A 13,623-nucleotide genomic window follows, 5' to 3' on the forward strand; every position below is an offset into this window, starting at 1 on the left:
CTGTCTTTTGCTTTTTAGATTTTCAGGATATAAGAGAATCACCAAAGAGTATAAAATAGCCAGACGTGGATCTCCATGTATTTGAACAACAGCCCAATCTGAGTAAGCAAAGGCTTTGAGATGGATTGGAGAAGATGCTGAGAAGAAAAGACCCTGTCCTGGTGCCAGTTTAGTAGTTGCTTTTTGCATATGAAAATCAAGTACCAACCGGTGCATCCAAAAATATTATGTTGGCAACCTAAACTTTCCATACTATCTTTGAATCATAAAATGTTCCAAGTTTCGAAATGGTTATATATGGAGTCTACACGTAGTTTAAAGTCTCATACGTTTGTCCATGAGTACGGATTCAGCTCGAATGTTGGTTTATTCCCACTAGAATTTGCATAGCCCGGCCGTTAATGAAAAAAAGAAATCGCTGCACCATTTCACCTCCTTATAGTAACGGTATAAACTGACGTTCAAAATTAAATTTAGATGAAAATACACAAATTGGGAAATGTTTCCCGTACAACATTTATTGCTGTGTGTGAGTTTTTTGGATAACATTTAAGTATTCAATAAAAACAAGCTAATTGGAAAGAGAATCAGCTATTTGATATATGTGCTACAGGAAGTAGTAAGAAAACCATCTATCAATCATGGCGAGACATTCCTTAGGCTTGTTCTCTAGTGCAGTGTGACCCCCACCCTGCAGCACAAACCAAAATGACACTACATTTATATATAATAGTTTTGCTTGACTACGATATATATGGAGAATTATTTTGCCAGAGCGCGGAGAATGCCTGCCTTTATAGTTGTGAATGTCAAGCTGTAATTTTCCTCTGTAAAGATGGCAACGTATCTGAAGAAAACAAAATGAAATTCACAATGCACGGAAATGTAGCAAATTTAGAAAACGGAAAGTCGAATAGTCTAGAAAGGAACATGGTCACAAATTAAATAAGGTGGTCATGGAAGTTCACCCTGGGATTTGGCCGCCAACAAACTAAGGTCTCCAGTCATCCTTTGTAGACAAGTAAGTCTAGTACTGTTTCTATCCATTCTTCAGTGCCCACATATGGAATCACCATGTCGTGATCACCGCTTCACGTAGAGAAGTTCATTAGGTTAGGAAATGTTAGAAAATTTTGAAACAGTCTTTGCCATATGTATTTTGATAAGCATTCGGCATCACTCATTAATAGACTTATGTTGTTATAGCACCATGTCACCAAGCCAAAGGCAGGAGAGGAAGGGCAAAAGCTTAATTGGCTTGGCAATTCTAGGAATTTATTGCATGCAGTTCCTTGTTCGATCGATAAGTACAATCGAGTAGCGAAATTCTTATAGAAGAGGCATCCATGTTGTAGTAGTAATACCTGTAAACCAGATCTCGAAGATCTTTCTTGGTGAGGTGTCGGTGGTAATCAATACTCGCTATGTCATTTTATGTATATGTTAAGCTCTTATTGCATCTCTCCCAATCTGTTTTGGTTCCCTGAACACCAACTTATAAGTACTCCCACAAATTGAAGTAATCATGAATTCAAATTCTATTTCGACTCAGAGTACCATACATACCTCTTGGATGTGAAGAGCCTCTCGCACTGTTTTACCATTCGCCCAAATGTATGAGTACAGATAGTTATAGTTCTGGAAATAATATATAAATAGGTTGTATGATTACAAAATAGTCATAATATATATAGTTGAATTTTGTGTTGGAGAGTGAGATCTATGTACCCGACACCATGGCCTGGAACTTGAGGTGTATGTCTATGAAGTTGTCACCGAGAACGCTCCATTCCCGAAGTTTATTTGGCTTTGGGGATTGTGTAGCGCAATTTGGTTCCAATATTTGGTTAAGAAATATATAGGAGATGCACTACAAATTCCATCGATCGGTAAATCTCGATGCATTAATAATGCCCAATTAATGCATCAAACTAGACATACATAGAACATGACTTGTGTAATCCAGAATTGTTAATCTTAATCCAACTCACCTCTTCGACTACTTGGAGATCTTCTATGCACTTTGCATTGCTTGGATCTGGATATATATATATAAATATATATATTCTCCTTCGCAGTCTTTTAGTTGACTATAAGCACAGATATATATATATATATATATAGAGAGAGAGAGAAGACATTTCATACATATCTAGCTAGGAGTAGAGGATACGACCCTTTATCCGTACGAGTGTTAGTTATTAATGATAAGATGAGATGAGAATTTTATGTGTCCTCCCACCTGTCAAACCTGTCTTACAATGTGGAACCTTTAGCTCATGTGAATCCAGTGTTTTTCATTTTGCGTTGGACCTGAAAAAAATTAGAGACCAGACAAATGCATCGACGGACAGAAACACGTATGTTTATTAATGCTGTCATCCTCCTTCTTTCAAAATTATTTTGCAATCAAAATCATTTTTCATTGAACTTTTGACGCAAGGCTTTGTAATTTCTGCACATGCTTGAATTGAATAGGTTTTTGGGTCACTGGCCTGGCATCTTTGTATTGATCTTGCCCGTTTGTACATGTGCTTTGTGGTCAAGCACAAACGCAGAAAGCAGGGGACCTCTTTCTGGTTGCTGGCTAGTTGTTGATGATAATTTACCGGAGAGAATCACGTGGGTATAATAAGGATTTACTGGTAGCTAGGCCAACCTCGTTCATACCAATAAAATTAAAAGCAAATGGGCAACAGAACTTCAAAACAACTATATATTTGGGATTCACATTAAAATAAATAAAAAAAAAAAATCTATTTTATAATAATAAATTTTACAATTTTTTATAACGAGTGTGCAGGGTTTACCCATCTTAAAATATTTCTAATATTACTCTAAAATGCGACGTTGACTAATCCAATTAGGCTTTAAATTTAATGATGGCTTATTTGTGATTTTTGGGTGGCTTCGAACTTCACTAATTAATGAGTATTTAATATTATATTTATTTCATTCAACATTCGATTGCGAAATTAGAGGATCATGTCTTTAGCTTTGTCTGTATAATGGAGCATTTTTCATGCTGATTTTCTTTTAATAAACAAAGAGAACATAAACATGCTTGCATGCTTATTCAGCTAAAGAAAGAACAAAAAACATTTATAAGTTTTGGAAGTTAAATGAAGGGAAAAAAAAAAATCATTGAGGAGAACATTGTCTATAATTTTATATGTTCATAATTTTCTGTATTCATCTAACCATTGACGTAGAAAGAATTGTTATTGCTGGAATTTCCAAGGCTATTTGAAACACGTGATAACTCAAATAACAAATAATCCCCAACAAAATTAACGACCGCCTTGTAAACAACAATTCTTAACATATCACGTAATGATCGTTAATTTATGTTTGAATCGCATGTTGCAACATGTTTATTTTCGAGCAGTCCATGTTTATTTACTGTCTTCTGGTTGCCTAATTCCAGGCTTGCACTCGTAAGAATGATCACAGCCACTCATATCTATGATCTCCCGCTCTTCCTCGACGGCGGCGGCGTCGTGTATGCTTTTCTCCAACTAGTAGGCTTCAATAAGGGGAGGAGATCAGGGAGTGTCGGGTTGCAACTGAACAAAAAGGTACCAGAGTGCAAAAGTATTATTATATGTATGACTACAGTCAAGATCTTTATTGAGGTAGTTGTATCTAGATTTTGAGAATGCAAAGTAATCAGAGAAAACCTTTGTTATAAAAATAGTAACAATTCCTGGACGTCTCCTTATTGTTGGTAAGTACTTGTATTAAAAGTTAGGCTACTAATAGCGAGTTAAAGTGGGACAGGTTTATGAGACAGTCCAAAATAGGTAAACCCAAGACAGACGAAGCCCAAAGTTGATAATTGATGTAGGTGGGTGCGTGGTTTCAAATTATGGACTATGTGCTGGAACTGAATTAAGCTATTGGGTTGAAATGAGGAGCGGCGTCATCCTTCCCCATGTACGCGGAACCAAGTGTTACTGGTCTTAAACCAAAATTTTTTGATAGATTCTGAAATCAATTAGTTTATTGATAAAGACGAAATCTACTCAAAAAAATTAAGAGGAGTGCTCTTAATTTATATCACTCACTTAGCCTTCTTGACGTGACACCACTATCGAGCCAACTGTTAGGTTGAGTTTCACTCGAATTGTCAAGTTGAGCTTCGCTTCAGCCAATTGTCGAGCACTACTCAAGCGAGCTCTTTGCCTGCGCTTTGCTTGGGCGCCATGTCAAGTGAGAGTTTAGGAAACTTTCAGTTTCATTTATTCTCAACTAATAACTATGCTCCACATAACCTAGTACTCTTCTCTCATGGTTTCTCTTAGACCAAATTAGGTCCTTATAACTTATAAATTATCATATTATATGTAAAGGGGTTTTTCCCCCATAGGCCCTTGAAGCAAGCCCATGAAGAACCACTAGGGAGGCAAGTCCGAGGGCCTAACCGAGCCCTACAGCCCTCCTCTAAAGGGAGCCAGTGGGCCCTTAGTAGGGTATTCGGCCCACAGGTATAACCCACCCATGAAGCAACTCCCTTGAGTGGAAAGTGGACGATTGAGGCAGATGAGACTCGTCACCCCGACACCATCCCGATGACAAGCTATCATCTGGTACTTGCATTGGCAAAAAGGTTGGAAATATAGAAAATCCGTGATTCCCTGGTGAAAAAGCAGTGGTTCTATCCCATACAACACCTAGAAGGGGTGAATAGGTGCAGTTCAAATTTTTGGGTCTCATAAAATATAATGACAAGTAAGTAATTAAAAGATGAAACAAATCATACAAACAATCAACACAGAGATTTGGTCACGAAGTGGAAACTCATTTGAAGAACGTCTTCAAATTCTAAAACCATTCCGGGTGTAAGCCACCACCTAAAATTCACTATAGAAAAAGTTTGTTACAACCAATATAGAGACACTCACAAAACCTTTGTAGTTCCTAAACTTGGCTTGCAACATTACGAGTGACCCACTCGATCTCTACACGCATGTAGTGTCGGAACTCCGACCTTTCTATAGCATCCCACGAGAACCTCTTGATCTCTGCAGCAACAGTAGCTCCGGAAACCTTCCGGCCAATCAACACGTCCACTTCAATGGACTTTGAGAAGGATTTGATTTTGAGTGTGGTGTGGTGAAGATATGTTTGTCCAAGAGAGATTCAACAATGAGGGGAAAGTTTCTCTCAATGGCTCTTGGAAGCACTTAGGGTTTTTACTCTGTTTCTCCACACCAAGAACAAAAATAAGCTGTTCTATTTATAGTCCCAGCAAGACACAGCGCTCAAAATCCTGAATTTTAAGTTGTCTTGAACATTGGCTCGAGCGAGGTCTCGAGCGAGGTATCGAGCGCAAGTCGAGCGAACCTCTCTGGAAGAGATCAGCTCGAGCGCTGAGTAAAACGCACATCGAGCGAACTTCTCTGGATGAGTTCTGCTCGAGTGCTACGTCGAGCGCACATCGAGCAAACCTCTTTGGATGTGTTACGCTCGAGTGCTACGTCGAGCGCACATCGAGTGAACCTCTCTGGAAGGTTCCGCTCGAGCGCCAGTCGAGCGCCAGTCGAGCCATGTTGAGCACACTTCAATCTTTTTCATGTTACATTGCTTCAACACTGTTACAACTCAATTTTACACATGTTTTCACAACAATATGCCAATCAACTAAATTTTCCCTCAACACCTGGAAGCAGGCATGTGAGAGCTTAGCAAAGAACGCTTTTGGGTAAAGTAAATCATGGGGCTACTTCGAATTAATGGTGCCACTCCCCGGACTCCACGCTGCATTAATGACACCGCCCTAGAAGCCATGCCGCATTAATGGATTTTGACCAAACCAACAGTAGACAAGACATGGGTCCCTCAAAGTCAGGGATGAGTTATCCTTACCAGAAACCTAGTATAAAAGTCGATCCTCAAGTACAAAAGCTCTATCTGATTTCTCGAAGTTTAGGCACAAACTATTAATGAGATATATTGACTTTAGCATCAGAGACTCCATGACTACCACCAAGGCCTTCATTCTCCATGTTTGGTTGAGTGTGCAGGTGACAGCCTGAAGACCTGAGTGTCTCGAACCTGGTCTAAAGGCTCGCGAAACACGACGTTAACAATATGTTTAATGAACAATAATTGGAACAACTATGTGCCCTTAATACGAAGGAGCTTTCAACGTTTATGAGCTTAGATAGATCTGACCCGATTCACCTTTAGAACATTGTACAACCTGTTACAGTACAACTAGCCATTTATTGACAAAACACATCCAGCTTGTAGGTTCTCCAACTATATATTACATCAATAGAAACAAGCTAATTGGAAAGAGAATTAGCTATTTGATGATATGTGCTACAGGAAGTAGTAAGAAAACCATCTATCAAGCATGGCAAGACATTCCTTAGGCTTGTACTCTGGTGCAGTGTGACCCCCACCCTGCAGCACATGAAACCAAAATGACACAACATTTATATATAATAGTTTTGCTTGACTACGATATATATGGGGAAATATTTTTCTGGAGCGCGGAGTATGCTTGCCTTTATAGTTGTGAATGTCAAGCTGTACTTTTCCTCTGTAAAGATGGTAACGTATCTGAAGAAAACAAAATGAAATTCACAATGCACGAAAAGGTAGCAAATTTAGAAAATGAAAAATCGAATAGTCTAGAAAGGAGCATGGTCACAAATTAAATAAGGTGGTCATGAAAGTTCACCCTGCGATTTGACCATCAACAAACCAAGGTCTCCAGTCATCCTTTATAGACAAGTCCAACGTTTCTATCCATTCTTCAGTGCCCACATATGGAATAGTCATGTCGTGATCACCGCTACACGAAGAGAAGTTCTTCAGGTTAGGAAAGGTTAGAAAATTTTGAAATAGAATCTTTGCCATATATATTTTGATAAGCATTCCACATCACTCGTCAATAGGCTTATGCTGTCAGACCAAGTCAGCAAGCCAAAGGCAGGGGAGGAAGAGCGAAAGCTTAATTGGCTTGGCAAGTCAATGAATTCAATGCATGCAGTTCCTTGTTCGATCAATAAGTACGAGTAGCGAAATTCTTATAGAAGAGGCATACATGTAGTAGTAGTACCTGTAAACCAGAGCTCGGAGATCTTTCTTGGTGAGGTTTCGGTGGTAATCAATACTCGTTATGACATTCTCTGTATATGCTAAGCTCTTATTGCATCTCTCCCAATTTGTTTTGGTTCCCTGAACACCAACTTAAAAAGTACATGCAGAAATTGACGTAATCGAAATTGACGTAGTCATGAATTCAAATTCTATTTCGACTCAGAGTACCATACGTACCTCTTGGATGTGGAGAGCCTCTCGCACTGTTTTATCATTCGCCCAAACGTAAGAGTACAGATAGTTATAGTTCTGGAAATAATATTTAAATAGGTTGTATGATTATAAAATAGTCATAATATATATAGTTGAATTTCGTGTTGGAGAGAGAGAGATCTATGTACGTACCCGACACCATGGCCCTGGAACTTGAGGTGTTGAGGTGTGTATGTCTATGAAGCTGTCATCAAGAACGCTCCATTCCCGAAGTTTATTTGGTTTTGGGGATTGTGTAGCGCAATTTGGTTCCAATATTTGGTTAAAAAATGTATTGGAGATGCACTACAAATTCCATCGATCGGTAAATCACCATGCATTAATAATGCCCAATTAATGCATCAAACTAGACATACATACAACATGACTTGTGTAATTCAGAATTGTTAATCTTAATCCAACTCACCTCTTCGACTACTTGAAGATCTTCTATGCACTTTGCATTGCTTGGATCTGGATATATATATTCTCCTTTGCAGTTTCTTTTAGTTGACTATAAGCACAGATCATATATATAGAAGACATTACATACATATGTAGCTAGGAGTAGAGGATACGGCCCTTTACCCGTACGTCAAGTTTAATTAATATTTAATATAATTAATGGGCTGGTAAATTAAGACTAAGATTTATCATTAACTTAGATCTAGCAAAATATGAGGGAGGAAACGTACATACGTCAACGAGAACTTAACTAATAATTAAGGAGCGTTTGATCACCTCATAAAGTCTATCGGATATGAGTGCCATCCGGTGAGCAAATTTTAGTCTTGCATCCAGGTCAAAAATTCTATGTGTAAGTGGGTTACCTAGCACCAAACCCTGCGTCCATTTTTCAAAAGTACTATTAATCCAACAATCATGATAATGAAAAAGAAAAATAAAAGACATAAAAACATTGAATTCAAGATTCGCTAGGAGTACATACTTTGAGAATCAATGGTGGCAAATGTCCAATTTCGTTACCTAGATCATCATGATCATAAGATGAGAAAATCACACCACAACAATTAGCGTAGAAAAGAATTAGATACATAATAATCATATGATCTCTTATGCTGAATAGTCTGTTATTTGTTATTTATGCATATCATGGATCAGATCATGAATTCTTTGTAATACAATAACAAGTTTCTTTTATTTCTTCAAGATAGAAAATGAAATGTTATAAGATGATAGTTCAAATATTTGCTAAAATCTATAACCCTGTCAATACATTTTTCAAAGAATCAATTAATTCAATGGCGAAGATAATATATATACCGTTTGAAACTTCTTGAACAACAATCGGGACGGGAATGCCGGAATAAGAATCGCCGGCAATATAGAGGGGGTTTGAGAGAAACATAGAATGAGCCAAAAACCACTGCATGCACCGTGATGATATAATAGATCATACAAGTAATTATTAGTCTCACATAGGGCAAATACGTATAATGAGTATGCATGGGATGCTCTTAATTTTCTGCCAAATATAATGCATCCTCAAATTAAACCCATTTAATTAGTTAATTAATCAGAGTACTCCGCTCACCTTTCTTAAAAATTCATAAGTTTGTGCTGCTGATGATATGTCGTCGACATTGTATGCCTCCCAAGTTGTTGCATAGGAGAATCCAGTACCGACAGGTGAGTCCAAAAATATTATGTTGGCAACCTGAAAGATCATCGACCCAATTACTTGTTCAATCATAAAATGTTACGTACTAGTTTAAACAAGACACAACAAATTAATAATTAAATCTCTTACGTACTTTTGTCCACGAGTAGGGGTTCAATTCCAATGTTGGTTTGTTCCCACTAGAATTTGCATAGTTGATTGATAAAGGACCTACCCAAGAATCATGTCAAATTATAGAGTTATTATATATAATAAAGTCGGTTGATAAAAATAGCTAGGAGTCCACCACATCTTCCCGGATGTGTAAATTCTGCGGTTCATTTAAAAATGTAGGTTTGAAATCCACGTGAAGAAACTTTCTAATTTTCATCGTTTATCCTATTTAAAAAAACAAAAAAAAAAAAACTTTAAAGCTACCTGTTTGGATTCAGAGTTTCACCTCATCTCATCTACTTTCAATAAAAAATTTCACTACTATTTACAAACCATCTCAACTCATCTCATCTCTGAATCCAAATGGGCCTTAAATTGAGACTACACATCTTAAGACTGAATATATTACATTTATTGAATAATCATATATGTTGCTCAAGAAATGCAAAAGATACTAAAGCATCAATTCTTTATATATATATATATATATATATATATATATAATATATATTTCTTTAATCGAAACGTTCAAATTTGAATAAAAACTTGAAACTATTTGTTTTCTGTGAAAAATTGTAGTAATTCTAAGCTGGTTTGCTTGACCTGTGAACACTCGAGCTAACATCGAGTTGAATGGAAGCTTGCTAGCTAGGTTTGTCCGTTAGCGCACATGCAACTAGGTAATACGTTACTACCATACTGTCAACGACTCAACCAAAATTCTTAGTGCGGAGATTGTATGATATATATATATATATATATATATATATATATATATATGTTAAAATGAAAATGAACTAAGAAAAATTTTTCTCATTATTCTCACACTATACACTACACATAATTATTTTCTTTACTTTTTTCTCTTACCCAATATATAGTATATGGATGATGAATAGAAAAATAAATTAGTTTAGGAAGAATTAGACAAAAAAAATTTAAAAAAATAAAATAAAAATAAGTGTGATATGTGAGAATGATATTAAGTAGCAAATCTTATGAACTAAATTATAAACCGTAACTCTGGTGATTCGGGTTGAAGCAACCAATCAATACGAACGAAGCCTGCCTCTAATCTCTCTATTTGAACGTGTATGGAGTTTATAAATTGACTATATTTTATTCCTTAATAACTCAAAAGGACGTTAGATGTAGTACTTAAATACATATAATGATTCATTATTCCAAGTTTCTGATCATCTAGTTACTAAATTAAAAATAATATTAATTGTACCCATGTTAAATAATTAAAGAAAATGATAAGAAATATGGGAGAAATATATGATACCAATTTCAAACAAAAGGCCTGAGAGACCGGAACAACCAGGACCACCGGTGAGCCAAAGAACAACAGGGTCATCCTTAGGACTCCTTTCAGACTCGATGAAGTAGTAAAATAGCTGCACCTCGTCTAACTCTCCAACGCCAATGTAACTTTAAAATTCGTTGCAGATAAATAAATTAAAACCAGAAGAAGTAGTACAATATATTTAATTAGTGTTTTAATTACATGATAATCATATATATATGGCATAATTAGCTATATATATATATATACACGTGGACACTGACCCAGTTTCGAGTTTGAAGGGAAGCTCGCCAGTAAAACCAGGAAGAGTGTTGGTGATGGACTGTGAAACAACCAAGTTGGAGATCTGAAGCAATAGCACAACCACAACGGACGGCCACCACATTGTGATCTGAGTAATGCTGCTGCTGCTGCTGCTAGAAGTCATGAGTAGCTAGCTAGCTATCTTAATTCATGAGATGTAGGTAGGCGGTGAAGGTGCCTGGCCTGCACATAAATATTGTAGGAAGAGATCGAAGGTTACTGTCTTGACAGGTAGGTTTAACTGTCGGTTGGGATTCGAAATTGGGCAAGCCGGTTGGAGGAGAAGAGCGCAGCATGACCGTTGGAGTCCAACCTTAATTTGTGTATTTGGTAATAGGCACAATACATGTACATGTGTTCGGATCAGATTTTAGAAAAATTTTCATTCGCATTCTTTGGACATCTATAAATAGATTTAATGGACTACATATTGAAAATTTTAAAAATTCAATTTCAAAATTCTCTCCCTACCAAATTAAAGTTTTCATTTCTTAGAAATTTGTTATTATGATCTATTCATTCTGCAGAAAACAAATTTTTAATCTCTTGGTTGAATAGTAAAATTTGAAGGTATTCAAATCTAATTTTGTATGTGCATAATGAAGTTAGACAAATAGACTTATTTTGAATTTCATTGTATCTTGAAAGTAAATTCGATTGTAACCCATATGCATACTTAAAAAAAACAAAAAAAACGTATGCATATCTTTATTGGTGGAGACGAATATTATTTTAAAGAAAACAACATTGTAATACTTTTCAAAATAAACTTTTCTCTTATTTTTTTTTATCTATTTTGCAGCACCTTTGCAGCAACAGTTGCTTGCAGAATATATGGCACAAAGCTAGGCGAGCTAAGAATTCTCAGACTGATAATAAAGGGGATTTTTGGTTCAACATGTATTAGAACATTTTCACAAATGAAGCTAAACTTACTGACGGAGTTTATTTAAGCCTTTTAAGTTATAAAAAATATTATTTATCATCTTTTTAGTTTTATTTTCTCAATATATTTTAATGTGACATCAAGTTTTTGATAGATTAATAAAATATAATAAATAGTCTTTAAATTATTTGAGAGCACATGTTGAAACAATAAGAAGATCATGATGAATAATATTGCTCTTAAATTATTTAGACATGCATGCACAAATATTCATTATAAATTTAGGTAAAGTAGAGTCATTTGTATGTGGAAAAGCTCTAGAGTTGATGTGTAGTTTAGTTTATAGTCTGAATTTTATCATGTATTGATAAGTTACAATTATAACTTAGATTCATTAATGAAATTAGTTATTTCATCAAAAAAATTTAAGAAAGGCATGCACATTGTTGTATATAACATATATAATTAATCAGAGCCCTATAAATATTGATGACATAGCTGACGGTTTGGCAGCAAGTCGTATGTGGACTCGATGATCATCAGAATCGATGAAGTATAATAAAATAGCTGCACGGCCTCGTCTATATTATGTACCTTCGTCACATGTAAATTAAACCAGAACCATATGATTATACTGAGCGATATATGTATGTGGAATTTAATGCATCAAGTGTACAGGCTGACGGAGTTCCGAGTTTTAGGGAATTAGCTTGCCAGGGAATTCCCGGATGAGTGTCGAGCAGCGATACATCTGCAGACAACCACATTAATGTGAGCTTACTGTTGGGAGAAAATAAACAGTGGATATAATAATTTCTCACTTTATGTGAATCTGTTAGGAAGTAATTTAATATAGAATAATCTAAAGCAAAATCACACACATACAAAAAGCTAAAAATTTTTACGTGGAAAACTCTTCAAAGCAAAGGGAAAAACCACGGGACCTAGTCCAGTTAAACCTTCCACTATCAATAATGATGTGTACACAAATGTTCTCTCTAGATAACACTAGAGGCATACAATCAACAATAATCTCAAGAAAAAAATTTTCTTGGCAACTAAACAATGTAATAGAAGAGACTTCACCAAGGAGGACGCGGTACTGTTCACGACTACGAACACCAGAAAACTGCATTAAATCCAATCTCTACCGTTCAGATTGTAGAGCCTTGAGTCGTGAACGTGTCTGAAAAATTTCAACTCGATCGAATCACATACGACATCGATCGGAACGTTTGATGTAAACTGTACGGCCTGCTCTGTTTTTAACAGCTTCTTTTCATTCTCACGATTACTCTGCTTTTTCACACACACTGTTTTTACTGTTCATGACAGCAGCTTAGATTTTAATAAACCTAATTAAGTTGGGCCTAAACTCTCTCTCTATGTGAGCTTAATGGACTCACATGGGCCACCCTCCATATAGGAGGGAACCCACACAACACTTACTACCACTACTATTACTGTAGGCTGCAGCTCTGCACATAAGAGCATTAGAAGTTACTTAAGTAAAGTTTGTTTCAAATTTGACTAGAAAATTAATTAATTTTTATAAATTTAACTAACAATATTTTAACAATATCAAATAACAAACTCTTCAAATCTATCACTATTTTATTAAAATATTAATTTTAACATTTTTATTTATTTTAATTCTAATTATAATTTAAATATTTATTTATTATTAAAAGAGTACACATTAAAAGACTAAAAAAGTACACATTTGAAAGAGCTCCAAGAATTTTTTATTTTTTATTTTTGTTTTGGTTTTTATTTTTTATTAAAAAAAGCTAATTAATGGACCCAATTGTGAAAAAATTCCTAATCTTGTTTTCGAGATAATTAGAAACTAGCAAGATTTCGTATAAGACCGTTTTAAAAGATAGTTATATATATTTATTGAGTCTGATGTAGGAGATTTTTAAGCAACTTAATTATAGTTTGATCAAGAAATGCTCTAACCAGCTTTCCCAGCTTGCTAATAATCTAGTGAGCTACCATCATCCCCGGCCCCCATATGATATG

The 13,623-nt window shown here is 35.7% G+C and overlaps 1 protein-coding gene across 3 annotated transcripts; it reads right to left on the bottom strand.

Moving 5' to 3' along the window:
• Nucleotides 1-6,187: 6,187 nt before the first annotated feature.
• LOC121254607 (serine carboxypeptidase-like 1) lies at nt 6,188-10,851 on the bottom strand. 3 transcript variants are annotated; one of them, XM_041154724.1, is made up of 14 exons: nt 10,673-10,851; nt 10,389-10,534; nt 9,081-9,157; nt 8,861-8,983; nt 8,590-8,692; nt 8,255-8,292; nt 8,047-8,148; nt 7,733-7,819; nt 7,459-7,611; nt 7,291-7,362; nt 7,073-7,191; nt 6,692-6,805; nt 6,516-6,570; nt 6,188-6,411 (listed from the first exon to the last, which is right to left on the bottom strand). In XM_041154724.1, exons 1-14 carry the CDS (start codon nt 10,834-10,836, stop codon nt 6,328-6,330), a joined length of 1,437 nt encoding a protein of 478 aa, XP_041010658.1. In that variant the 5' UTR covers nt 10,837-10,851; the 3' UTR covers nt 6,188-6,327. The 3 variants fall into 3 exon arrangements, with proteins under 3 accessions (XP_041010658.1, XP_041010659.1, XP_041010660.1); XM_041154725.1 differs by lacking the exon at nt 7,733-7,819; XM_041154726.1 differs by lacking the exons at nt 6,188-6,411; nt 6,516-6,570 and having other exon boundaries at nt 6,772-6,822.
• Between the last annotated feature and the right edge of the window lie 2,772 nt (nt 10,852-13,623).

The sequence above is a fragment of the Juglans microcarpa x Juglans regia genome, chromosome 3D (genome assembly GCF_004785595.1).
Source record: "Juglans microcarpa x Juglans regia isolate MS1-56 chromosome 3D, Jm3101_v1.0, whole genome shotgun sequence".
Taxonomy (NCBI): Eukaryota; Viridiplantae; Streptophyta; class Magnoliopsida; order Fagales; family Juglandaceae; genus Juglans; species Juglans microcarpa x Juglans regia.

Coding starts and splice junctions, on each gene's coding strand:
- LOC121254607 (XM_041154724.1), bottom strand. CDS start 10,836: ATGACTTCTAGCAGCAGCAGCAGCAGCATTACTCAGATCACAATGTGG. Junction 10,535..10,672: donor CCCTTCAAACTCGAAACTGG/GTCAGTGTCCAC, acceptor CGAATTTTAAAG/TTACATTGGCGTTGGAGAGT. Junction 7,192..7,290: donor AGGCTCTCCACATCCAAGAG/GTACGTATGGTA, acceptor GTTGGTGTTCAG/GGAACCAAAACAAATTGGGA.